The sequence below is a fragment of the Eriocheir sinensis genome, chromosome 31, assembly GCF_024679095.1.
Source record: "Eriocheir sinensis breed Jianghai 21 chromosome 31, ASM2467909v1, whole genome shotgun sequence".
Taxonomy (NCBI): domain Eukaryota; kingdom Metazoa; phylum Arthropoda; class Malacostraca; order Decapoda; family Varunidae; genus Eriocheir; species Eriocheir sinensis.
In genome coordinates this window covers 7,973,682-7,998,740 of record NC_066539.1, presented here as the reverse complement: position 1 = coordinate 7,998,740, position 25,059 = coordinate 7,973,682, and the positions used below count along the sequence as shown (strand labels likewise).

Here is a 25,059-nt window from a genome sequence, read left to right as displayed (position 1 = left end):
AGAGAGGAAGGGGAAGTGGATGGCAGGGGAGGTTAGGGTGGTGCTCCTCTGTCGCCGCTTGGTCGGGAAATTTAGGTAAGGGGAGGGGTGAAGGGGAGGAGGGAAGGGGGGCAGGGTGGTGGCGGTGGTGGTGGTGGTGGTGCCTGGCTGGCTGGGGTTTGGTCGCCGCCCCCATCGTCTCCACCGCCGCCACCGCCGCCGCCGCCTCGCCAGGGTTACACAGCCTTGTGGGTTCTTGTGGGTTAATTGAATTCACTTTCCGGCCGTTGGTGGCGCTAGTGTCGCCCTGAGCACTTGTTTTGTTGTTTTATCGAGTGCGAATACAGATACAGGCCTTTTACAACGCTATCTATGCACAGTCATCGTCATCATTGCTATCATTAACACTAACATTATGAGCAGCACAGAATCGTCCTCACAAGCAACATCGCTAACATCAACACCATTACCAGCACATTCCAATTCCCCCATCGACCAATATTTTTCTCTTTCTCTTACGTAAGACACACACACACACACACACACACACACACACAAATAAAAAAAATCCACGTCAGTTTTCTCCGTCCTTCATTCTTTCCCACTCATCTTCACTAAAAGAAATCAGCCGGCTTCACCAACCTTCTAATGGGCTTACCATCCTAATGACGCCTTTCAAAACCTATAAAAACAACCGCCGACACATACATCCACACACGCACAAACACTGTACACAATACCTCACTCAGCGTCACTATAAAAAAAATCCGCCCGCTTCACCAACGAACGGGGCTGACCAACGAGACTCTATGCTTGTACTCACCAGGATTGGAGACCCATTCCTGCAGCGCCTTCTGTAGCCTTCGCACGTGGAGGGGTTTGGAGGCCATTCCCACCAGCGCCATGATCTCAAGGAACTCCTCCTCGCCAGCCTCACACAGCTGCTGCACGTCGTCGCCTCCTGCAGGGGAACACGCAGGAGGGGGGTCAGGAGGGGGGGAACGGTGGACGAGGACATGCTAAAGAAGGTATACAGGGGTGAAAGAGGGGTCAGGGCAGAGCGGCTACAGGAGGGAAAAGGGATTAGATTAACTTTAACCTCATTGAGTCCTCTTTGGGAGTTCGGAAAAGTGCTTGGAGGGTTGGTTGCTATTCTGAGGTCAGTGAAAGGCTTAACTAGTCCTCACAGGTGCTAGGAGATGTATAGTGCTGAGTGCTTAGAGCTAACTGTCGCTGAGTGCTTATAACTAGTGACTGGGTTAGACTAAGGGGCTAGTTCTGAAGGTGAGGGGTTCTGCTCAGCGCCAAGGGAGCGTCACAAAGTGCTGGCGTGCTGCGTGGCTAGCGAGGGAAAGCAGGCAGACAGGCAGACAGGCAGACGGGCAGACGGGCAAAAAGGCGGCGTTGTTACAGAGAGAGATAAATAAAGGGAAAATTGAAAGCGAGGTGATGAAGTGATGGAAAGAAATTAAAGGTATGTTACAGAAATAAAGGAAGAGAGAAAATAAAAAGTTAAAGATAGATAGATAGTTAGATAGAGAGCGATATTTAAGAGACATAAAAATGATGCTCACACAAAATAACACCCATGCAAAAATAAACCTACACTTAGAGTAATATAATAATAACAAAATAATAATAATAATAATAATAATAATAATAATAATAATAATAATAATAATAATAATAATGACAACAAATAATGATAATAATAACAACAGCAACAACAATACCAAAAAAAAGAAGACAGTTACTGCAACACTCATTATCCATAAACACACACACACACACACACACACACACACACACACACACACACACACACACACACACACACACACACCCTTATATGTTCAAAACACTAAAAAACGAAAAACACTCACTAATAAAAATAATAATAATGATAATGAAAATTACAATAATGCATGCCACGAAAATAAACACAAACAAACAAACAAACAAACAAACATTGAACAAGATAAGAGTGAAGTTTCTTTCTTTCTTTATCGCTTTACACAAACAAGTGGAGAGAGAGAGAGAGAGAGAGAGAGAGAGAGAGAGAGAGAGAGAGAGAGAGAGAGAGAGAGAGAGAGAGAGAGAGAGAGAGAGAGAGAGAGAGAGAGAGAGAGAGAGAGAGAGAGAGAGAGAGAGAGAGAGAGAGAGAGAGAGAGAGAGAGAGAGAGAGAGAGAGAGAGAGAGAGACGAACACACACACACACACACACACACACACACACACACACACACACACACACACACACACACACACGAAAAAAAAGAATGCAAAGAAAAAAATACATGGAAGCAAACACCAAGAAAGAAAGAGATATAAGAAAGGAAAGAAAAAAGATAAGAAAAAAAAGGAAAGCGAGTGTATTAACTTTCTTTTGAGCGCAGACATCAAAGAGAGAGAAAAAAAAACAGAGAAAGAAAAAGAGTAAAAAAAAACCCACCAATAAAATAAATTAATAAACAAATAAGTGCAAGACCAGACAAATAAAATAAAGAATAGGAAAAAAAAAGTTCATCTCCACGCCACGCTTTTTTTTTTTTATAATTTTCGCAAAAACTTAAGAGAAACTCGAATCAAAGCCAATCACTTTTACTTTCATTGTGGCTTTTAAGGTGGACGTGAAAATGTGAAAATAATTAATAAGTAACTGTAAGAGGCTTGGAGGTGGAGGAGGAGGAAGAGGAGGAGGAGGAGGAGGAGGAGGAGGAGGAGGAAGAGGAAAAAAGAGGAGGCAAAGAAAGAGAAAAATTTGAAAGACCTGAAACATATATTAATTACCATAACTACATGCAAAGGAGAAGGAAGAGAAAGAGTATAAGGAAGAGGAAGAGGAGGAGGAGGCGGAGAAGAATCAGCAGGAGTAAGAGAAAGAAAAATGAGGAAAGGAAGTAGAAGTAATAGAAGGAGTAAGAGGAAGAGGAGAAGAAGTAGTAGGAAGAGGAAAAGGAGGAGGAAAAGATTCAGCAGGAGTAGAAGAAAGATGAGGAAAGGAAGAAGTAGTAATAGAAGAAGTAAAAGGAAGAGGAGAAGGAGCAGAAGGAAGAGGAGAAGGAGGAGAAAGAGACAAAAAAGGAAAATAAAAGAGCAATATAAACAAAACAAAAATAAGAGAAAGAAAGTGTTGAAAAATGGAGGAGAGGAAATAAAGAAAGGAAGAATGGAAGAAAAGGAAAAAAGAAGAAAAACCGTAGAAGTGGGAGATGGAGAAGAGTGGGTAAATAGAAGGAGGAGAAAGGAAGAAAAAGAGGAATAGAGGTAGAAAGGTAGAGAAAATGTGACTAATGTGACAGGGGATAAAAAAAAGTGAGAAAAAATAGAAAAAAAATACGATTGATGAAGACACACAACAAAGAGAATAATAAATTGTTGAATAAATAATACATAGAAAAGCGACAGAATGATGACGATGAGGGTGATGAAGAGGAGGAGGAGGAGGAGGAGGAGGAGGAAAGAGGAAAGAAAACAGAAGGGAGAGAAGAAAGAGAAAGAGAAGAGAAAGGAGATGGAGGAGGAGGAGGAGGAAAGAAAATAAGAGGGAGAGATGAAAAAGAAAGAAAAGAAGAGAAAGGAGATGGAGGAGATACAGGGAAAAGAAAACAGAAGAGGAAAAGGAAGAGGAAAAGAAACAGTAGGAAGGGGAGAAAATGAAGATGGGAAATTAAAAAAAAGGAAAGGAAAAATTAAGAAGAGGAAGGAGAGAACAGATGGAAAAGTAGAAAGGAAGGGAAAAATTAAGGAGGAAGGAGAGAAAAGATGGAAAAGTAGAAAGGAAGGGAAAAATTAAGAAGAGGAAGGAGAGAAAAGATGGAAAAGTAGAAAGGAAGGGAAAAATTAAGAAGAGGAAGGGGAGGAAAGATGGAAAAGTAGAAAGGGAAAAGTAAGAAGAGGAAAAAGAGAAAGAAGAGGAGTTACAAGAAGAGGAAGAAATGGAATAGGAGTAGAAGAAAAAGAACGAGAAAAAGGATGAAGTGGAGAAGGAAGAGGTGGTGGTGGTGGTGGTGGAGGTGGAGGAGGAGGTTGTAATGTAAAAAAGAGCCATTAGGGGTTGCACCATAAAACAGGCAATAAAAACATGATAAACACACACACACACACACACACACACACACACACACACACACACACACTTACACACACACACACACGGAAAAACACTTTACAAATACATATAAAAAACAAAAACAGAAAGCGATGCCAAAATTGAGGACACTGGATTAGGTTAGAGCGACACACACACACACACACACACACACACACACACACACACACGAGAGAAAAAAAACACGACAATACATGAAGCAAAACACTACAAACAGAAAAAACACACCAAAAAACGAACTAAAACGAAAAAAAAAATACAATCAGAAGCGAAAGAGAAGACAAAGGAGAAGAGAAAGAAGAAAACACGGAAGAAAATAGAGAAAAAAAGAAGAATGTGAAAGAAAAAAAAAACACGCGACGGTAATAAACATGAAGAAAGAAATGGTGAGACGGAATATTGACAGGTGTGAAAAGGTAGTGTGACAGTAATTGCAGGTAAGTTTACAGGTGATGATCCTCTCCTCCTCTTACCTGTCAATCCCCCTCCCTCCTTTTCCTTCTTCTCTTCCCCCTTTTACTTGCCTCCTTTATTGCTTACTCCCTTTTATCTCCCTTTCTCCTTTCCCTTTTCCTCTCCCTGTTCCACCTTCTCTGTCTTTCTTCTTCTGTCCTCCTCTTCCCTTCCCCCCTCTTTCTCTCCTTTCTTCCCTTGACCCCTCCCCCAACCTTTCTTTTATGTATGTGGGAGGAGGAGGAGAGGAATAAAAAAGAGGTGAAGGTGACCAAGAAATAAATGATGAAAGGAGTCCGAAGAGGAAAAAAAAAAGGTAAGGAAAAAAAGGGGAGTGGACGGAGGTGTGATTAAGTCGGTATGTGTGTGTGTGTGTGTGTGTGTGTGTGTGTGTGTGTGTGTGTGTGTGTGTGTGTGTGTGTGTGTTGCAACGTAGAAAAAAAACTTAGGAGGGGAAGAAGTGGGAGGAGATGATGAGGACGAGAAAAAAAAAGAGGAAGACAAAAACAATAATAATAATCAAACGACGCAGAAGGAAACAAAACAGAAAAAAAGAGGAAAAAAGAAGAACAAGAAAACAGAGGAGAAGGAGGAGAAGGAGAACGAGGAAGAGGCGGAACATAATAATAATAATAATAATAATAATAATAATAATAATAATAAGAGAGAGAGAGAGAGAGAGAGAGAGAGAGAGAGAGAGAGAGAGAGAGAGAGAGAGAGAGAGAGAGAGAGAGAGAGAGAGAGAGAGAGAGAGAGAGAGAGAGAGAGAGAGAGAGAGAGAGAGAGAGAGAGAGAGAGAGAGAGAGAGAGAAAAAAGAATAAAAAATAAAACATGAAAAGACTGAACCAACATAATGAGCCAGCTCGGTATATTATTAATGGCGATAATTATACGCAGCACATCACACATTACACGTTCATATTCAGCAATTACGAGAACAGCAACACAAAGCTTAAGAAAAAAAAAATGAGTAACAACATTTAGTCAGCGAAGTAACAGTATCAAGCAACACAACAGCAATAAGTTAACAAATGAATAACTGAATAAACTTAATAAAAAAATAAGTAAAATAATAAATAAATGACAGAAAAATGCACACACACACACACACACACACACACACACACACACACAAACCAGCGCTAATTATTCCGAGTAAATGTAAGTAATATTTATGTAAAGCGACACGAAGGTTTTCTTTTTTAAAGCTGAAGAAAGAAAGAGAGCAAAATATATTACATCGCACAGATATGTAAATAAAAAGTGCGGGAGAGTGTGACCGAAGCACAGGTAAACTATTAAAGCCTTGAACAGGTGGACAGACGGACAGGTAGAGGAAAATGAGACAGGTAGACAGAAACAGACAGACAGAAAGACACACACACACACACACACACACACACACACACACACACACACACACACACACACACACACACACACACACACACACACACACACACACACACACACACACACACACACACACACACACACACACACACACATAGAAAAAAGAAGACAGACATGTAGGCAGATGGACAGAGGCACAGACAAACAAACAAACAAAAAAACGACAAACATACACACATACAGAAACACAGACAGACAGAAAACATAATCAAAAGGACATACAAACACACATATACACTTACAGAGGCAGAGACAGACAGACATATGGAAAGACAGACAGACAGAAAGACACATATATACAGACAGACAGACAGACAGACAGGTGACAATGACCATCACCACCTCTTGTTGTTCCCTTCATTTCCAGGCTCACGCGAACACGCCCGCCCTTTACGACAGTCCACTTTCCATCCCTCGCCTTTTTTCCCCTTTCCTTCTTAATTCCCTGCCCGCCATCGCCTTTATGTAACGTGGGAACAGGGGCGGCGGAGGTCAATACAGGGGCTATTCTTCGCTAACTCGGGCAGCACGTGTATTCATTTTAGAGTGGTTCCTTTTTTGCTACATTTTTTTTTCCCCTCTGACACTCTCTATCTCCCTCTCCTCTTTTTCTGTTTTTCTGTGAGGTCCGTCTTAGCCTCTGGGACTCCCTCTCTGTCTCTCTGTCTGTCACTCTCACATTCTCTTTGTATGACCGAAGGATGGAGGGGGAAAAAGAAGTATTGGTAATAAAGGTTTAGGGGTTTGGGTACTGCTGTGGTGACTTTTCAACTCCTCTTTCTCTCCTCAGTGATACGAGAAAAAAGATTAGCAGAAAAAATAAATAAGAAAGTTTCAACCGCGAGAGAGTGTGTGTGTGTGTGTGCGCGCCATCCACCGACATGTTTTTTTTTTTTTTTGGTGGGTTTGGGGGTCAGTCTTTTTTATGTTCTTAATTAAAATAAACGACGTGCAGTAAATTGAGGTACATAAACGCATTGGAGGCTACAGTCATGAGATCCAATCCTCAAATTATGTTAACTGCCCAGCCTCCTCATAAAACCGTTTCCTCGGGGCATACGATTCTTAAACACGATTTCTCCTACTTCTCCTTTCTCTATAAATAAATAAAAAAAAAAGTCCCGCACTTGATGATGGAAAATGTTACAATCGAATACAAATTTTTAACGCGAACTTGTAATAATTAACTGAACGATAATAACCCAGACGTTGATCAGTGGCGCAGGTAAGACAAGGTAATGAGGGAGTAAGGTAAGAACAGGTAATGAGAGAAAGGTAAGTAATTAAAGTAAATGAGTAAGGTAACAAAGAGTAAGACAATAACGAGTAAGAAAATAGAGAGGAAAAGAATAAGATAAGAAAGAGTAAAGTAAAAAAAAATAGATAAGAGAGAGTAAGAGAGTAAAAAGTGAAGAGGTAGATGCACACGAACAAATCTCTCTCACTCACTCACTCACTCACTCACTCACTCACTCACTCACTCACTCACTCACTCACTCACTCACTCGCTCACTCACTCACTCACTCACTCACTCACTCGCTCACTCACTCACTCACTCACTCACTCACTCACTCACTCACCCGAGCTCTTAAGGAAACAGTAACTTCCAGAACTTCCCTTACTCGAGAAAATAAACAAGAGAAGGAGGAGGAGGAGGAGGAGGAGGAGGAGGAGGAGGAGGAGGAGGAGAATACGAAATTAAAGACATCTAACAAATAAACAACATACAATTAACAATACCACAAGGACACACAATAACAATAATAATAATAATAATAATAATAATAATAATAATAATAATAATAATAATAATAACACAAGCACTTTTCTACCTGCCTGACATAAGTATTCATCATCCAGGTAAACGCAAACTAATTAACTAACAGCTATTCTAACAAGGTGGCTGGGCACGACAGAAATAGCAAAAAAGAAAAAAAAAAAGCCACCATCATCATTATCATTAGCATAAAAGCAAAGCAGGGAGGAGGAGGAGGAGGAGGACGCAGAAGGAAGAAGATGAGGAGAAGGAGAAGAAGGAGTAAGCGATAAACAAAGAAGGAAGAGGAGGAGGAGTAGGAGGAGGAGGAGGAGGACGCAGAAGGAAGAAGATGAGGAGAAGGAGAAGAAGGAGTAAGCGATAAACAAAGAAGGAAAAGGAGGAGGAGTAGGAGGAGGAGAAGGAGGAGAAAGTAGGGAAGATGCAGCAAGAGGAGGAGAAGAGTAGGAGAAAGAGGATTGTTATCAGAACGAGGAGAGAGGAGGAGAAAGCGGAGGAAGGAAGGCGAAGGAAGAGGCTTGGTAATGAAAGAAGTATGTAGGAGGTAAGTATGAGGAGAAGGATGAGGAGGAGGAGGAGGTGGAGGAGGAGGATGAGGAAGCAAAAAAGATAGAGAAATGTAAGAGGAAAAGGAAGGAGGAGGATAATAAGGACGAGAAGGGGAAAAAGGAGAGAAAAAATTAAGGAAGTACGAGAGAGAGGAGGAAGAGGCGGAGGAGGAGGAGGAGGAGGAGGAGGAGGAGGAGGAGGAGGAGGAGGAGGAGGGACGGATATGATAAAGGACCAGTAAGAGTGACACTAATAAACAGAAACAACAACAAACAATAACAAAAACAGCAACACTAAGCAGGTGGCAATTAACTCAACATCACTAAAATCATCATCATCAACATCAGGGGCAGTAGTAGTAGTAGTAGTAGTAGTAGTAGTAGTAGTAGTAGTAGAAGCAGAAGAAACAAAAACAAAAACAAAAACATACTAAAGATAATATTCAACCTAAGTAAGAACAACCATCATCATCATCATCATCATCATCAAACAAGCAACATTATCAGTCTCACTATCAGCCATTTCATCAAGACAACAACAACAATGAAAGCAAAGGACGGAAAAATCAAAACAAAACAATCATCATCATCATCATCATCATCTTCAAAACAAGCAAGAACAGCCTCATTATCAGCCTCACTAACGGGACAACAACAACATTAACAACAACAACAGCAACAACGAAAGCCGGGTGTGGGGGAGGGAGGGCGAAATGGAGAGAGATAGACTATACTGACTGTAGTTTCATAATGACCTTTCACTCTACCTTGACTGATGAACGTGTCGTAGTAGTTCAGGAGGTTGGCTCGCTGCAACACGCGGTACAGCTGCAGCTCCGACTCGTTCGACGGCTGCGAAGTCACGGCCACTGGAACAAGGAGAGGAAGAAAGGGTTAGGACGAGGAAGCGACCAGGTACTCTGAATAAGGTGTGGTGTTGCTTGCTTATGAACGGAAAGGGAGAGGTGTTGATACATGGATGAGTTCTGGTAGTTAAGTAAAAGGTGTGGTGTTGGTGTTTGTTTACATATAGAAAGATAGAAAAGAAAGAGAAAGAAGTGTTGATACGAGGAAGCTCTTTGGTAGTTAAGTAAAAGGTGTGGTGTTTGTTTACATATAGAAAGATAAAAGAGAGAGAGAGAAAGAAGTGTTGGTGATTCTGTTTATTAATATACATGAAGAAAGAGAAAATAGGAGTTAAAACAAGGAAGCGATCAGGTACTCTAGTCTAAATAAGCGGCGTTAATTTATATACAAGAAAAATAAATAGACAAAGAGGGAGGACTTAATATAAGGAAGTGATCTGGTATTGTAGATAAGATGAGGTGAAGGTGTTGAGTAAATAAAGGAAGAAACATAAAAGAATCAATACAAAAAGTGTTCTGATAATTATAACCTATGTGGTGATAAATGTCATAGTGTTATTTATTGATATACTACAAGAAGCGAAGGATACTGGCGTTAATACAAGGAAGCAATCTGGCAGTCTTGATAACCGTTGATTGTTTATACATAGAAAAAGAGCAGGAAGGAGAGGAGTTAAGACAAGGGAGTGTTCTTGGAGTCTGTATATTAATAACGTGTGCTGTGTTTTTTTTTTTATATATATACAGGAATAGAGAATGAGAAGGACAAAAATGGAGTTCATACAAATAAGCTTTCTGGTAGTGTATAAAAGGTATGGTGTTGGTGTTTGGCTATATACAAGAAAAAAATTTATGATTGTACATACATAAATACTATCGATAATGACAAATAGATAAACCTAAAGATATAAGATAAGGAAATAAGTGTTGATAGGCAAGGTGTTGGTGTTTGCCTATATACAAGAAAAAAAAAAAGATTGTACATACATAAATAATATCGATAATGACAAATAGATAAGCCTAAAGATAAGAGATAATAAAATAAGTGTAGATAGGCGGGGAGAGAGAGAGAGAGAGAGAGAGAGAGAGAGAGAGAGAGAGAGAGAGAGAGAGAGAGAGAGAGAGAGAGAGAGAGAGAGAGAGAGAGAGAGAGAGAGAGAGAGAGAGAGAGAGAGAGAGAGAGAGAGAGAGAATAACATACCCTTTTACATTTCTATAATCTGTAGTACTAATGCATCATTTTAATACAAAGTTCAGCTCTCACGTTTGATTTTATATCGCAAATATATTTTTTTTAAACTTTTTTCCAGCAATCCAAAACAAACAAACAAACAAATAAAAACACGCGAGCGATAAGTATTGGAATCAAGCAATAAAAAAAAAAAAGATTACATAAAACAACTGATGAGAGAGTATACCTGTGCGTGCGTGTGTGTGTGTGTGTGTGTGTGTGTGTGTGTGTGTGTGTGTGTGTGTGTGTAAATTTAATGTATTCTGACACTTGGTAAACGCCGGGGCTAAAAAAAAAATGATAAATAAATAAAAAGCAGGAAAAGAATCTCAACAACAAAATTAATAAAAGAAAAATGAGGAGCATTGTAATAATAACCGACTGAAACATTAGCGCCCCGTGTGTGTGTGTGTGTGTGTGTGTGTGTGTGTGTGTGTGTGTGTGTGTGTGTGTGTGTGTGTGTGTATTCCGCGCGCCCGGTTCAAGCAGTGTTACCAAGGAAAGGGCAAAAAATAAAAAGTGGAAAAGAAAGTAGAAAAAAAAGAAAACAAGGAAAAGAAAGACAGAAGGAACAATAAAAATAAGTGAGACAAAATAGAAAGAAAAAAATAAAAGACAAACTAAAGAAAAAAAAGGACAAGGAGCGACAAAATTGAGAGAGAGAGAGAGAGAGAGAGAGAGAGAGAGAGAGAGAGAGAGAGAGAGAGAGAGAGAGAGAGAGAGAGAGAGAGAGAGAGAGAGAGAGAGAGAGAAAGGTGTTAGAATAATTGTAAAGAAAAAAATCCTCTACTATTGTATTAAACAGAATTTTTATAATCCCTTTCTTTATCCTCTTCCTCTTTTTTTTTTTAATATATTCCATTTTTATACATAACTATTTTTTTTCCTTCTTTCTCTGTCTGTTGGTGGTATACATAATTCATAAGCTACACACACACGCACACACACACACACACACACACACACACACACACACACAGACTAAGCATTTGTTTATTTATCTATTTGTTTGACTGTTGTTTTGAGTGTGTGTGTGTGTGTATTTTTCAGCGCATTTCATCACTTTGCGTGCGACATTTTTGCGCGGTCTCTGTGTGTTGTGGTTTTTATATATTTTTTCTTTTTTTTGGTTTTATTTTTTCCTATATTTTTTTTGGGCGAGATAAATAAATGTGACTGGCGGGGCGGCATCATCACGACAGCTTCCACTTAATAAATTGTCAACTCTCTTTTACATCCTCTTTTACATCATCTTTTACACCTCATCTTCTCTTGCGTCATCTCATTCAACATCATTTCCTTTTACATAATAATCTTCTTTTACATAATCTTCTTTTACGCCACATCCTTTTACATCACTTCGCTTCATTAACATCGCACAGGTAACTTCATTTTTCACACCACCGGAACATCACTCACTGTCCTCATCTCATCTAAGCATCATCACATTAACTTCACACTTCACTAATGACATGCTAACATCACATAGTACTCTTCAACGTCACATCATCAGGCCTTTACCTCACGCGACAAGGCTTTCACATCACTCTTCATAACTGTATCACATTTTAACATCACATTCCTTCACATCATCACTTATTGTTATATTTTTAAGTCACTTCAGCACCACATCACATCACATAAAATCACATCACATTGCCTCGCCATCACCACCACCACCACCACCACCACTGCCACCATCTCCATCAACACCATCATCATTGCATCGCTGTAAACACCACCACTAACACCACCACCATCACCACCAACACCACCAACACAAACTTTCCCTCACCACAATCTTATGACATGCTAACACGTGTCCTCCTCCTCCTCCTCCTCCTCGTCGTCTTCCTCCTCCCCTTCCTCTTCCTCCCACTCACCTTCAACATTATAAAAGAAAAATAAGAAAGAACAACGAAATAAAGAGAAAAGGGAAAAAATTAAAATGACTTCCTATCTTTCCCAGGCATTCCATAAAACATTAATTGCCGTTCCCATCGTTTCTTTCCCCCTTTCTTTCCTCCCCTTCCCTCCCCTTCCTTCCACTCAGCTTCCCCCCAACATCGTAAAAAGTCTCTTGTTTTGTTTTATTTTACCAGATGATGAAAAACATGAGGAAACAAGGAGACAATAAACAGTAAAAATGGTGTTATTATCAAGAGGAGTCACTGTACGTATGATGATGATGATGATGATGATAACAATAGTAACAGTAATGATAATGATAAAAATAGCCCAAATAAAGTCAACCACACACACACACACACACACACACACACACACACACACACACACACACACACACACACACATTCACATCAACACAGCTCCTCTCCTTCCACCTCCTCTTCCTCCCGCTCCTAAACCTCCTTCACCACCTCCTCCTCCTCCTCCTCCACCTTCAACACACACAAATATACACACTCCCCCTTTCCCTCCTCCCCCACCTCCCTTCCCCCACCATCCCCCCCCCACACACACACACACAGCACCAACGCCTTCAGGAGGATCGGAAAGAGCAGCCCCGCGCCGTACCTTCCCCTTCGTCGGGTGAATCCATGGGACAGGAACAGAGGGAGGAGGGCGAGAGCCGAGCCACGCCGCGCCACGCCGCCTCTCCCACGACCTCACGTCACCACGCCACAAAAACCACCACTACACTAACAGCTCTCACCGGAGGGGCACACGAAGGGCGGGAGAGCGAGGGAGAGGGGCTGGGAAGGGTGGGACGGAAGGGAGAGAGGCTGGGAGAGGAAGGAAGGGAGGGAGAGGGACAGAGGGGGAAGATCAGGAGGGTTGGAGAGGAAGGGAGGCTGGGAGAGAAGGGAGGAGGGAGGGAGGAAGGTACAAGGGTAATGACTGGAGGGAGGGAGGGAGGGAAGGGAGAGGGAGAGAGGTAAGGAGGGTGAGTGAGTGTGGACTATGCAACGTTGAGGGAGGGAGGGAGGGTGAGAGGGGAGGAAAGAAGGGAGAGGGAAGGAGGTAAAAAGTAGCGAGGGAGGGAGGGAGGGAGGGAGAGAGGGTAAGATGGGGAGGGAGGAGGTAGGGAGGAGGGAGGGAGGAAGGGTTAGTGGGGTAATGTATGGATAAGGGAAGGGGGAGGGAGAGGGAGAGAAATAGGGAGGGAGGGAAAGAGGGAGGGAGAGAGGGAGAAATGCATATGTCACGTGCCTGTGAGTGGAGGGAAAAGGAGGAGGAGGAGGAGAAGGAGAGTGGATTGAACACTAAGGGGAAGGGAGGTAAAGGGATGAATGGAGGGAGGGAGGGAGGGAGAAAGGGAAAAAAGGGAAAAAGGGGGAAGAGCGGAGAGAGAAGGGGAGGAGAAGGGAGAGGGGAGGGGGGAGGGGAGGAAATGCATTGGCGATGCACAACGGGAGAGAAAAACAAGGGTAATGAAGAGGGGAAAGGAGGGAGGAGGGAGGGAGGGAGGGAGAGAGGGAGAGAAGTGAAGCCGAAAGGGGGAATGAGAGGGAGGATTAAGTGAAACAGAGAGAGACAGAAAGAAAGAGCGACAGACAGACATACAGACAGAGGGGGAGAGAGAGAGAGCGAGTGAGAGAGAGAGGAGTTGGAAGATGAGAAAGGGGAGAGGAAGAAGAGAAAGAGGAGGAGGAGGAAGCATATAAGAAATAGATAAAGAAAAAAAAATATCGAAGCCCCCTAAAAAAAGTGAGCAACAGACAGACAGAGAGACAGAATGGGAAAAAAGAAAGACAGAAAGAGGAGTTGGAAGATGAGACAGAGGAGGAGGAAGAAAAGAAAGACGAGTTGAAAGACAAGAAAGAGGAGGAGGAAGAGAAAGACGAGTTGTAAAAAAAAAAGAGGAGGAAGAAGAGAAAGAGGAGTTGAAAGATAAAAAAGAGGAGGAGGAAGAAGAGATAGAGGAGTTGAAAGATAAAAAAGAGGAGGAAGAAGAGAAAGAGGAGTTGAAAGATAAAAAAGAGGAGGAGGAAGAAGAGATAGAGGAGTTGAAAGATAAAAAAGAGGAGGAAGAAGAGAAAGAGGAGTTGAAAGATAAAAAAAGAGGAGGAGGAAGAAGAGAAAAAGGAGTTGGAAGATAAAAAAAAAGAGGAGGAAGAAGAGAAAGAGGAGTTGAAAGATAAAAAAGAGGAGGAAGAAGAAGAGAAAGAAGAGGAGGAAGAAGAAAAAAAAACAGTAAGAGGAGGAACATAAGCAATAAACAAAATAAAAAACAATATCGTCGAGTCCCCTAAAAATTCAATACCCCACGGGCCCCCCCCCTCCTCCTCCCCCCCCTTAAGTAAAAAAGCCTTCCCGTACTGTATGGTTTGCGGCAAATTAGAGAACAAAACCAACACATCGCCGGCAAGGAAGGAAGGAAAGAAAGAAATTAAGGGCCCGATATTTTCCACTTAGTCCGTCTAACCGTGGAAATTCTTTTTTTATTCCGGGTTATGCAATCGCCTCCACTGCAGCTCTCTCTCTCTCTCTCTCTCTCTCTCTCTCTCTCTCTCTCTCAACCTACCTATCAACCTATTAAACTTCTATAGCTACCTATCTACCTCTCTATCTACCTACCTTTCCTCCTCTACCTGTTTGTCAATTAACCTGCAAACCTACTTTCCTGTCTACCTGCCTACCTGTCTATCTAATCTACCTACCTCCCCTCCTATCTATTTACTTACCTACTTAACGATTTACCTGCATTTCTGTTTACCTTCCTGCCTAATTACCTGCCCACTCTTACCTGTACTTTCCCACGTGATTATCTATATTTAGTACATACAATAAACCTTGACCAAAAACAAGGGAAATGTGAAGGAAAAATGGGAGAAAAGGGAAGATGAATGAGGAAGGAAAAGGGAGGAGGAGGAGGAATGGGAGTTATGGAGTGAGGCAAAATGAGAAGGTAGGGAGGAGGAAGGGAGGAAAGCAAGATTTAACTTACATTTTACTCAATAATAAGGGAAGGTGAAGGAGAAATGGGAAAGGATGGAGGTGAATGGGGAAGGAAAAAGTAGAAGGAGGAGGAGGAGGAGGAGGAGGAATGGGAGTTATGGAGTGAGGCAGAATGAGAAGGTAAGGAAGGAGGAGGAGGAGAAAGGGAGGAAAGTGAGATTTAACTTACATTTAACCCAATAATAAGGGAAGGTGAAGGAGAAATGGGAAAGAATGGAGGTAAATGGGGAAGGAAAAAAATAGACGGAGAAGGAGGAATGGGAGTTGAGGAGTTAGAGGCAGAATAAAAAGGAGTGGAGGAGGAGGAGCAAGAAAGGGAGGAAAGAGAGATTCAACTAACACTTAACCTCAATCCCTGTCCATTTTGTTAACACCGGCAAAGACAAACAGACAGACAAACCGAGCGAGCGTAAGAAAGAGATACGTGAAACATGATAATATTCCACTGAGGTTTTATTTCGCGTCCAGTAAAGAAGCGATAATAATACTCTTGACCGATTTTACGTTCGTACTAAAACGCTGCGATCACGTTTTGCAGGTAATTCAAGTGATGTTTGACGCTCTCTGTTTTATTTGTGTTTTTATTTTGTTTTAGTGTATAAGAGTAGAGAGTGCATTATTTTTTTGTTTGGGGACGATATTCACTGTTGAACTAAATATAATGGAATTGTTTAGTATATCTCTTTTTTTACGTGTAATACGGATAATGGTAATAATAATAATAGTAATCTGTTTTTTGTCTAACCCATTTATCTGCCTCCTCCTCCTCCTCCTCCTCCTCCTCATTCTCCATTTACCATAAGAAGAAAATAGTCCCTCAATACGATCTCTTAATAGCGAGTCATGTTACTATATATACGAGAGAAGAAAAAAAGAAAATGCGAAAGGTTAGAAAGAAAATCAAAGAAAATAGGAGGGTGAGTTTGAGACACAAAAACAAAAATAGGGCAAAATAATAATAAATGGAGGAGGAATTAATCTACGGAAAAATCGGTAGGTTTAAAAAAAGAAAAGAAAAGATGAAGATAAGTTAGAAAGATGAAAACATGAAGGTAAGTTTGAGATGAAAAAAGAAAAAAAGAGAAAAAGAAGAAAAAAGAAGAGAAGAGGGTAAGTCTGAGAGATGAATAGAGGAAGGTTGGTTTGAGAGATAAAAAAAAGGAAAAAAAAATAATAAAAAAGAAAGGAAAGGAAAAAGAAAAAAAAAGGAAAACAAGGTGAGTTAGAGAGATGAAAATATAAAGGTGAGTTTGAGAGATGAACTTAGGAAAAAAGAAAGAGAAAAGAAAGAAAAAAAAGAAAAAGAAAAGAGGGACAATTTTGAGAGATGAAACTAGGAAAAAAAAAAGAAAGAAAAGGAAAAAAAGGAAAAGAAGGCAAGTTAGAGAGATGAAAATATGAAAATGAGTTTGAGAAATGAACAGGAAAAAAGAAAGAAAAAGAAAAAAAAGAAAGGTAAAAAAAAAGAAAAAGAAAAGAAGACAATTTTGAGAGATGAATGTAGATAGGAAAAGGTAAGTTTGAAAGATGAAAATAGGAAAAAAAGAAAAAAAAAGAAAAAGAAAAGGAAAAAAAGAAAAAAAGAAAGAAAAGAAAAATAGAAGAAAACGAAAAGAAAAAGCTATGTTTGAGAGGTGAATATAGATAGGAAGAGGTAAGTTTGAAAGATGAAAATAAGAAAAAAAAAGAAAGCAAACAAAAAAAAAAAATAAAAGAATGTAAGTTTGTGAGAGGAATATTGGAAGCTAAGTTTACGAGATGAAAAATGGGAAGGTAAATTTCAGAGGTAAACAAAACGAAGGCGGAATACTAATTAATCGAGGCGGAATTAATCACAAACAATCAACACCTTTCCGTCGCGATGATGCAGGCGGAGCGAGTTAATTAGGCGCGCCACTTTTTGCAGGTAAATGTCCACAGGTAAATGTCAAAAGTGCGGGTATTCATTAAGCACAGGTGAGCAGGTGTACGAGGCTATAGGTGCTTTAAACACTCTCTCTCTCTCTCTCTCTCAATTACAGATGCATTAACACTACTGTCCCCTTCCCCCTCTCCCCCTTACTTCCCCCTCCCTCCCCACATTCACTTCTCAATCCCTCCCCTTCCTCTCCTCCTCCTCTTCTTCCTCTCACTTTTCTCCTCTTTCTTCTCCTCTTCATCTTCCCTAAACTCCTCTTTCCCCTCCATATTTCCTCCCTCTTCTCTTCTTTTCTTTCACATTTTTCCTACACCTACACCTCTCCATCTTCTATTATTTTTATCTTTCTTGCAATACCTTCCCTTTCCTTCTAATTAACCTGCCTTTCCACCTTTCTCCTTTATTTCCTCATTTATCATCCCCTGTTTCTCTGTTTTCCTCCATTCTTCCCTACCCTGTTTCTTCCCTCCTTTCCTTCTTGGCTCACACATTTGCACCCCATCTCCACCCCTCACAAATACACCTCTATCTCATCCCTCTCTCCCATACCCTACCATGCTTTCTCACCCATCCTCTCCCACCCCTTCCGACCCCATTCCTCCCTTCCCCCCCTTTCACCTGGCCTCACCTGAGCGGCCAGAGCCATTAACCTGCAATCAATACCAATAACTCAGGCGCCTCGCAGGACAGGGAAAAAAAGATGATGAATGGAAATAAAAGAATGTTCGACTAGATTAGGAAGGGAGCAGGACAGCGGGGGGAAAATGAGAGAGAGAGAGAGAGAGAGAGAGAGAGAGAGAGAGAGAGAGAGAGAGAGAGAGAGAGAGAGAGAGAGAGAGAGAGAGAGAGAGAGAGAGAGAGAGAGAGAGAGAGAGAGAGAGAGAGAGAGAGAGAGAGAGAGAGAGAGAGAGAGAGAGAGAGAGAGAGAGAGAGAGGGGGGGGGGGTAAAAAAAATGAGGTGTGAGGAAGATCCATCAGAGTAACAGGTAGACAAGGGGAGTGTCAAGAGAAAAAACACCTTGACATAATAATAACGAGGAGGAGGAGGAGGAGGAGGAGGAGGAGGAGGAGGAGGAAGAAGAAGAAGAGGAAAGAAACAATGATGGAGAAGACGAAGAAGAGCACAGACAAATATGGAACGAAATTTACTTATGTGTTTATCAAGAACGCAAGAAAATTAATAAAGAAAGAAAAATAGGAAAAGAAAAGAAGAAGAGTAAGACGCAAAATGATAGATAAGAAGAAGAAGAAGAGGAAGAAGAGGACAGACAAATATATAACAAAAAATTACTGTGTTTATCAAGAACGCAAAAAAACAACAACAACGAACACGAAAGAAAACAAAAAGGGAAACAGAGAAAGAAAGATGATGAGAGCGAGAGAAAGAGAGAAGCAAAAAACAAAACAAAAACACATGACATGATGGATTAGCAAAAGGATGAATGACCAGATGATGGAGAGAGAAATAGGAAAAAAAGAAAAAGAAAAAAAGACAAGAAAAGAAGAGAAAAAAATAGTTATGATCAATGGAGAAAGAAAGGAAGAAAAGAGTAGGATGATAAAGCGATGAGAGAGAGAGAGAGAGAGAGAGAGAGAGAGAGAGAGAGAGAGAGAGAGAGAGAGAGAGAGAGAGAGAGAGAGAGAGAGAGAGAGAGAGAGAGAGAGAGAGAGAGAGAGAGAGAGAGAGAGAGAGAGAGAGAGAGAGAGAGAGAGAGAGAGCACTATTTACGTAACAATACCACTGCCAGAGTGCAAACAGGAGTAAGATTGAGAGCCGCTGATGTAAACAAGACGAGCCGGGCCGCGAAGTATAATTGGCTGGACGGCAAGGAAAAAAAAGAGGAAAAGGAAATTATAAAACACACACACACACACACACACACACACACACACACACACACACACACACACACACACACACACACACACACATATGTACACCAATAGCTGGCTACTGTGGGGGGAAAACATGAAAAAAGACGACAGCATGTACACACACACACACACACACACACACACACACACACACACACACACACACACACACACACACACATTACTTACATTCTCTTGATATACACGAATGGAGAAAGAGAAGGAATATGAAAAGCAAGAAGAGGAGGAAGAGGAGGAAGAGGAAGAGGAGGAGAAAGAGCAGAAGTCGTCCGCGAGATAGGACAAAGAAAAATGAGAGAAGGAAAAAAGAAATGGAGAGAGGTCAACAGAAAGTATGTAAAGGTAACCACAAACTCGACCACAGAAAAAGAGAGAGAGAGAGAGAGAGAGAGAGAGAGAGAGAGAGAGAGAGAGAGAGAGAGAGAGAGAGAGAGAGAGAGAGAGAGAGAGAGAACAGAAAGAGACAGACAGAGAGAATACGTGCATTTGCAACAAGAGAAGAAAGAATAACTATAGGTAGATCAGGTTAGGTAACAGGATATATAGGGAGGATTAGATTAAGTTAAACAGGGTTGGGTATAGCATAGTACAAGGTAAGGAAGTAGAGGGGTACGTATGGGAAGGTAGGGTAAGGTATATAGGTAAGGTTACATTCGCTGAGGTAAGGTTAGGCAAAGCATACTGTAAGCCGTAAGTTAAGGAAGGAATTACTGTATATATGGATAGGTTAGGTAGGATATATTGAAAAGGTATGTTTGGTTCGGTAGGATAAATAGGTAAAGTTAGGTTAGGTTAGGTTAGGTTAGGATAGCGTTGGGTAGAATAAAGTGTAGGGTGAGGAAGGCAGTACTGTATATATGGATAGGTTAGGTAGGATATATATAAAAAAAGTAATGCTAGGTTCTGTAGGATAGAGAGAGAGAGAGAGTTAGGTTAGGTTAGATAGAGTTGGGTAGAGATAGTGTAGGTGAGGAAGGCAGTACTGTATATATGGATAAGTTAGGTAGGATATATAGAAAAAAGTAATGCTAGGTTCTGTAGGATAAATAGGTAAAGTTAGATTAGGTTAGGTTAGGATATAAAGAAAAAAAGTTAGGTTAGGTTAGGTAGGATATATATAAAAAAGTTATATTAGCTTCGGTAGGATACATAGGTAAAGTTAGGTTAGGTTAGGTTAGGATATAAAGAAAAAAAGTTAGGTTAGGTTAGGTAGGATATATATAGAAAAAAGTTATATTAGCTTCGGTAGGATACATAGGTAAAGTTAGGTTAGGTTAGGTTAGGATATATAGAAAAAAAGTTAGGTAAGGTTAGGTAGGATATATATAGAAAAAAAAGTTATATTGGCTTCGGTAGGATAAAGAGGTAAAGTTAGGTTAGGTTAGGTTAGGTTAGGTATAGCGTTGGGTAGAATAGAGTGTAGGGTGAGGAAGAGGGCAGAAGGGAAGCTGATGAAGGGGGTTGGGAGGGAGGGGGGGGTTGAAGACGCCGAGACGCACGCGGGTTCGTTGCCATCTGGTTTTTGCACGAACGTACTACACACACTTGTGGTCCGCGGGCGTCGGGGCGGCCAGAAATAGCGGGAAACATGTGTCGCGGCCGCAAAAATGTTAATGGCAGCGCGGCGTGAGAAAAACCATTGAACAAACACCTTCTGTCAACCACCGCCATCACCCTCACCACCTCTTGTCCCCTACACCACCACCACCACCACCACCACTTCTTTCACCTCCATTACCAGTCCCATCACCACGAAACTCTTATCAGCATCACCAGCATCACCATCGTCACCACCATCATCCTCACTATCTATTATTTCCTACGCCATCACCACCATCACCACAACCACCTCTTTCACCTCCATTACCACTCCCATCACCCCTACACTCTTACCACTACCATCAACACCACTTGCATCACCCTTACAATCTCTTCTCCCCAACACGTTCACCACCACCACCACCGCCAACACCATTTCTTTCACTTCCATTATTACTCTCATCACCACCACCATCACTCTCATCACCACCGTCATCTTCCTCACCTACAACACCACAGTCATCACCACCTCTACCACCTCCAGCTTTTCTTTGACACCACCATCATCACCACCACCTCCACTACCATACCAGGCATCACCACTGCACCCTTACCAACACCACTGCTACTCCCTCTTATCACTGCCATCACCACCCTTACCATCTTCATCACCGCTCTCTTCCCTGTCTTCAACTCCACTAAGACTGTCATCACCACTACATCTTAACCACCACATCCACCATCACCACCTTTTCTACCACCTTTTCCTCCTTCCTCTGCTTCCTACTCCACTGCCCTAACCTCCCTACTTACCACCACCACCACCACCACCACCACGACCCTCCTGTCAGTCAAATCCGTCAGTTCCCTTTCTCTTATTCCTTCCTTCATTTTTTCCTCCTTCCCCCTATTGCTGCTTTTTTTTTCTTTCTTTCTTTCCGCCCCTCTTTACTATCTTCTATTTCCTTCCCGGTCCTATATTTCTCATTTCTTTTTTCCTCCTTTTTCTTCTTTTTTTCCCTTCCTTTCCTTCCTTCTTTTCTTTCTCCCCACCCCTCCTTTCAGTCGTTCATCTCTCTCTCTCTCGTCCTTGCTGCCTCTGTCATTTAAGATCATCAATTGTCTCTCTCTTTCTCTTTCTCATTCTTCTTGGGCATTCCTCAAGGTAATCTATTTAGACTTACCTTTCAAACTACAGATTTCTTTTCCCTCACTTTTGTTTTTGTTTCCTACAGGTGTGAAAGGGAAGAGAAAGGCGAGATATATCATTTAACTAACAAGAGGGAAAACGGGAATGAGAACAACTTGGAGACGAAAATTAATGTCATGACTGATATTTTAGCCTAAACTCAACTATTTTCTCTTCACAGTTAACTCGCATTTTATTTTTCACAGTCCAGCATCCACCTAATAAGAGATGATAAGATTTCCCCGAGTATCTTTCCGCCAATCACACGCGGCCTTAGTTTGAGAAGTGGGCGTGGCTTGTTCGTGCATCAGCCAATCATATGCGCTAAATTTGAGAAAGGGGGAGGGGCCTATTTGCCAAGGTAGCGTGAATTGAGTATATTGTTACAGCATACCCATCACCAGCACCATTATCATCATTATTGCCCCTATTAAACACTTTCATCTAACATTATTTAATACCACTATCATCATCCCCACCAACATCATCACTATCATTATTAACATCATCATCACAACTACCATCACTGTCATCACCATCATTATCGACACAATCATCCCCTCACTGCTATTACTATCACCATCATCATCATCATTAGAACCATCACCACTAATAACAACAATACCGCCATTTTCCCTCCATCACCTTCACCTCCATCGCCGCCACCACCACCACCACCACCACTACAACGTTGCACAAACTTGATAAACAGACTGACGAGAAAGAAAGGGAAAAAAGAACACCAAAACAAAAAAAAGTTAGCAAAAAAAAGAAAATAGACAAGTTAAAACAAATAAATGTGAAAAAAAGGAAAGGGTTACTAAAAATAAAAAGAGAGGGAGCGAGCGAGAAAGAGAGAGAGAGAGGGCTCGGGAAAAAAAGGGGACCGGGGGAAAAAGTGGAAGGGGGAAAAAAAAGGGGAGGAAAAAAAGTTTACAACGCAGGTGCAAGTGACATTCGCCAACTCTCGCCTTCGTCGTCCATCACTTGCCCAGACACGAAGGTAAAAAAAAAAGAAAAGGAAAAAAGAAAAAGGAAAAAAAGTTGAGCAAGAAAAGAAAAATAAGCTGGAGAGGAAATAAAAAGAGATGAAAATAAGAATTGGGTGGAGGAAAAAGTTGAAGATAAAGAATTGGATGATAAAAAAAAGGCACAAAAAGGGAAAATGAAGTAGCAGAATGGTATAATTAAAGAAGGAGGAAAAAAATGAAGAAAAATCATATATGCGAAAAAACGGTAAGAGAGGAAATGAAAAGGTGCAAAAAAAGAATGAAAAAGGTATAAAAAAAGGAATAGTAGAAAGGAACGAATATGGGAAATAGAAAAAGGGAAATAAATGTGAAAAATGGAAGACGGAAAATTGGGAGAGAAAATATGACACGAAAGAAAAAATGATTAAAGGATTAAGGAAGAAAATGCAAAATAAATTAAAAAAAGGAAGAAAAAACTCACAAGAGGAAAAACTAAACAAAAATCAGAAATCATAAGAAAGAAAAACGTAAAAGAAAACAAAACAGAAAAAAAGACAAAAAAAGAAAAGGAAAGAAAACAAAGAGTGTAGATTAAGGAAAGAATTTTACACCTAAGAAAACACACACACACACACACACACACACACACACACACACACACACACACACACACACACAAGAAGAAAAAAAACACGTCACAAGGAAGGAAAGGAAAAAAAAAAAAAACTCGGCAGCAAAAAACACAGTAAAAAAACACATATAATAAAATAACGCGAACAAACTGACTTCCAATTCTTTTTTTTAAATATACTTTTCTCTTTCTTTTTTGTAGTTTTTTTCTACTCCCGCCGTGAAGTTTGGTTTTTATTTTAAGTTATTGTATATTTTTAGTGTTTTATTTACTTTGGGTGACGGGCGGCTGTTCTTCTGCTCGACTGGCTGGCGGTTTGGTTGAGTGGTTGAGTGGTTGTTTGGTTGATTGGTTGGTTGGTTGCTTGAGTGTTTGCTTATTTGTTTATTTGGTTGTTTGAGTGGTTGTACAATGGCGGGTCGACTGGTTGTTTGGTTGTATGGTCGAGTAGCTGATAGAATGGTTGTTTGGTATAATGGTTGATTGGCTGGTTGGTCGAGTTTGGTTTGTATGGTCGAATAGTTGGTAGAATGAATGGTTGGTCAGTTGTGTGTTAAGTCGAGTGGTCGGTAGAGTGGTTTGCTGGTTGTTGGTCGGATGGTCGGTAAGCTAGTCGGTTGGTCGGGCTACTGCTTGGTTGATTACTCACTTTGTGGAATGAGAGTGTGGTCGGTTGATTCACGGTCTAGTTGGTCGATGTTGTGTTGTAACATTCTATTACTAATGTAAGGGAGAGATAATGAGTAAGTGGGAGATAAACGGAGATTAACGAGAGATGAGTGAGGTAGTGAAAATAAAGGGATGAATAAGAAAATGAGTAAGAATGGAGCAATGAGTGAGTGAGTAAATGAGGAAGTGAAATAATGGAATAGAGTGTAATAGAAGACGCGAAAGGTAATAGACGAATGGGTTTAATATGGGAGGCAAAGAAGGAGAGAGAAAGGAAAAGTATGAGGGAAAAAGCTTAGGGTGAGTCAGCAATGAGTAAGGTAAGAAGTATGAATAAGTAAACGGAGTGAAGTTAATGGAGGAAGAGCAAGTGAGTGAAATAATGGGTACGAGGTATATATAAGGGAAGGAGGAAGAAAATGAGAAGTGGAGAGAGTGGAGGAGGAAGGAGGGGAATGGGGGGAGATGGAGAAGGGGAGAGGAGGGGGAGTCTGTAGGTCAATGGGGGGTAAGGGGGAGTAGAGGGGGAGGGGGAGCGAGACAGCGGTGCCAAAGAAACAACAAGAATGATTGACACATCGCCCACAACATCTCCTCCTCCTCCTCCTCCTCCTCCTCTTAATGTTTTTTTTTTTCTACTTCTTCCTCTTCGTCGTCGTACTTTCAAATATTCTTTTTTTCTTGTTTTTCTTAATGTTCGTCTTCTTATCATTCTTCCTCTTCCTCTTCCTCTTCCTCCAAATCTTCTTTTTCTTCTTCTTCTTCTTCTTCCTCTTCCTCTTCCTCCTAATCTTCTTTTTCGTATTATTATTATTCTTCCTCTTTCCCATAATTTTCTTCCTCTTCTTCTACTTCTACCATCACTTCCTCTTTCTTCTCCTCTTCCTCCTAATCCTCTTTTTTCCCTTCTAATCTTTTACTTCCTCTTGCCAGTAGTCTTTT

General features: G+C 40.9%; 1 protein-coding gene across 14 annotated transcripts in view; it reads right to left on the bottom strand.

Annotated features, from left to right (window-relative positions):
* The window catches only part of LOC127005851 (NGFI-A-binding protein homolog), a 193,014-nt gene extending 179,971 nt beyond the window's left edge, over window positions 1-13,043 (bottom strand). For 13 of the 14 annotated variants that reach the window (XM_050875129.1, XM_050875131.1, XM_050875133.1 and 10 more), the window contains exons 1-3: window positions 12,920-13,043; window positions 9,040-9,153; window positions 803-940 (exon numbers count right to left, since the gene is read on the bottom strand). In XM_050875129.1, coding sequence (XP_050731086.1) covers window positions 803-940; window positions 9,040-9,153; window positions 12,920-12,944 — 277 coding nt within the window. In that variant the 5' untranslated portion in view covers window positions 12,945-13,043. The remainder of the gene's footprint in view (window positions 1-802; window positions 941-9,039; window positions 9,154-12,919) is intronic. The other variant, XM_050875132.1, reaches the window with a different exon arrangement.
* Between the last annotated feature and the right edge of the window lie 12,016 nt (window positions 13,044-25,059).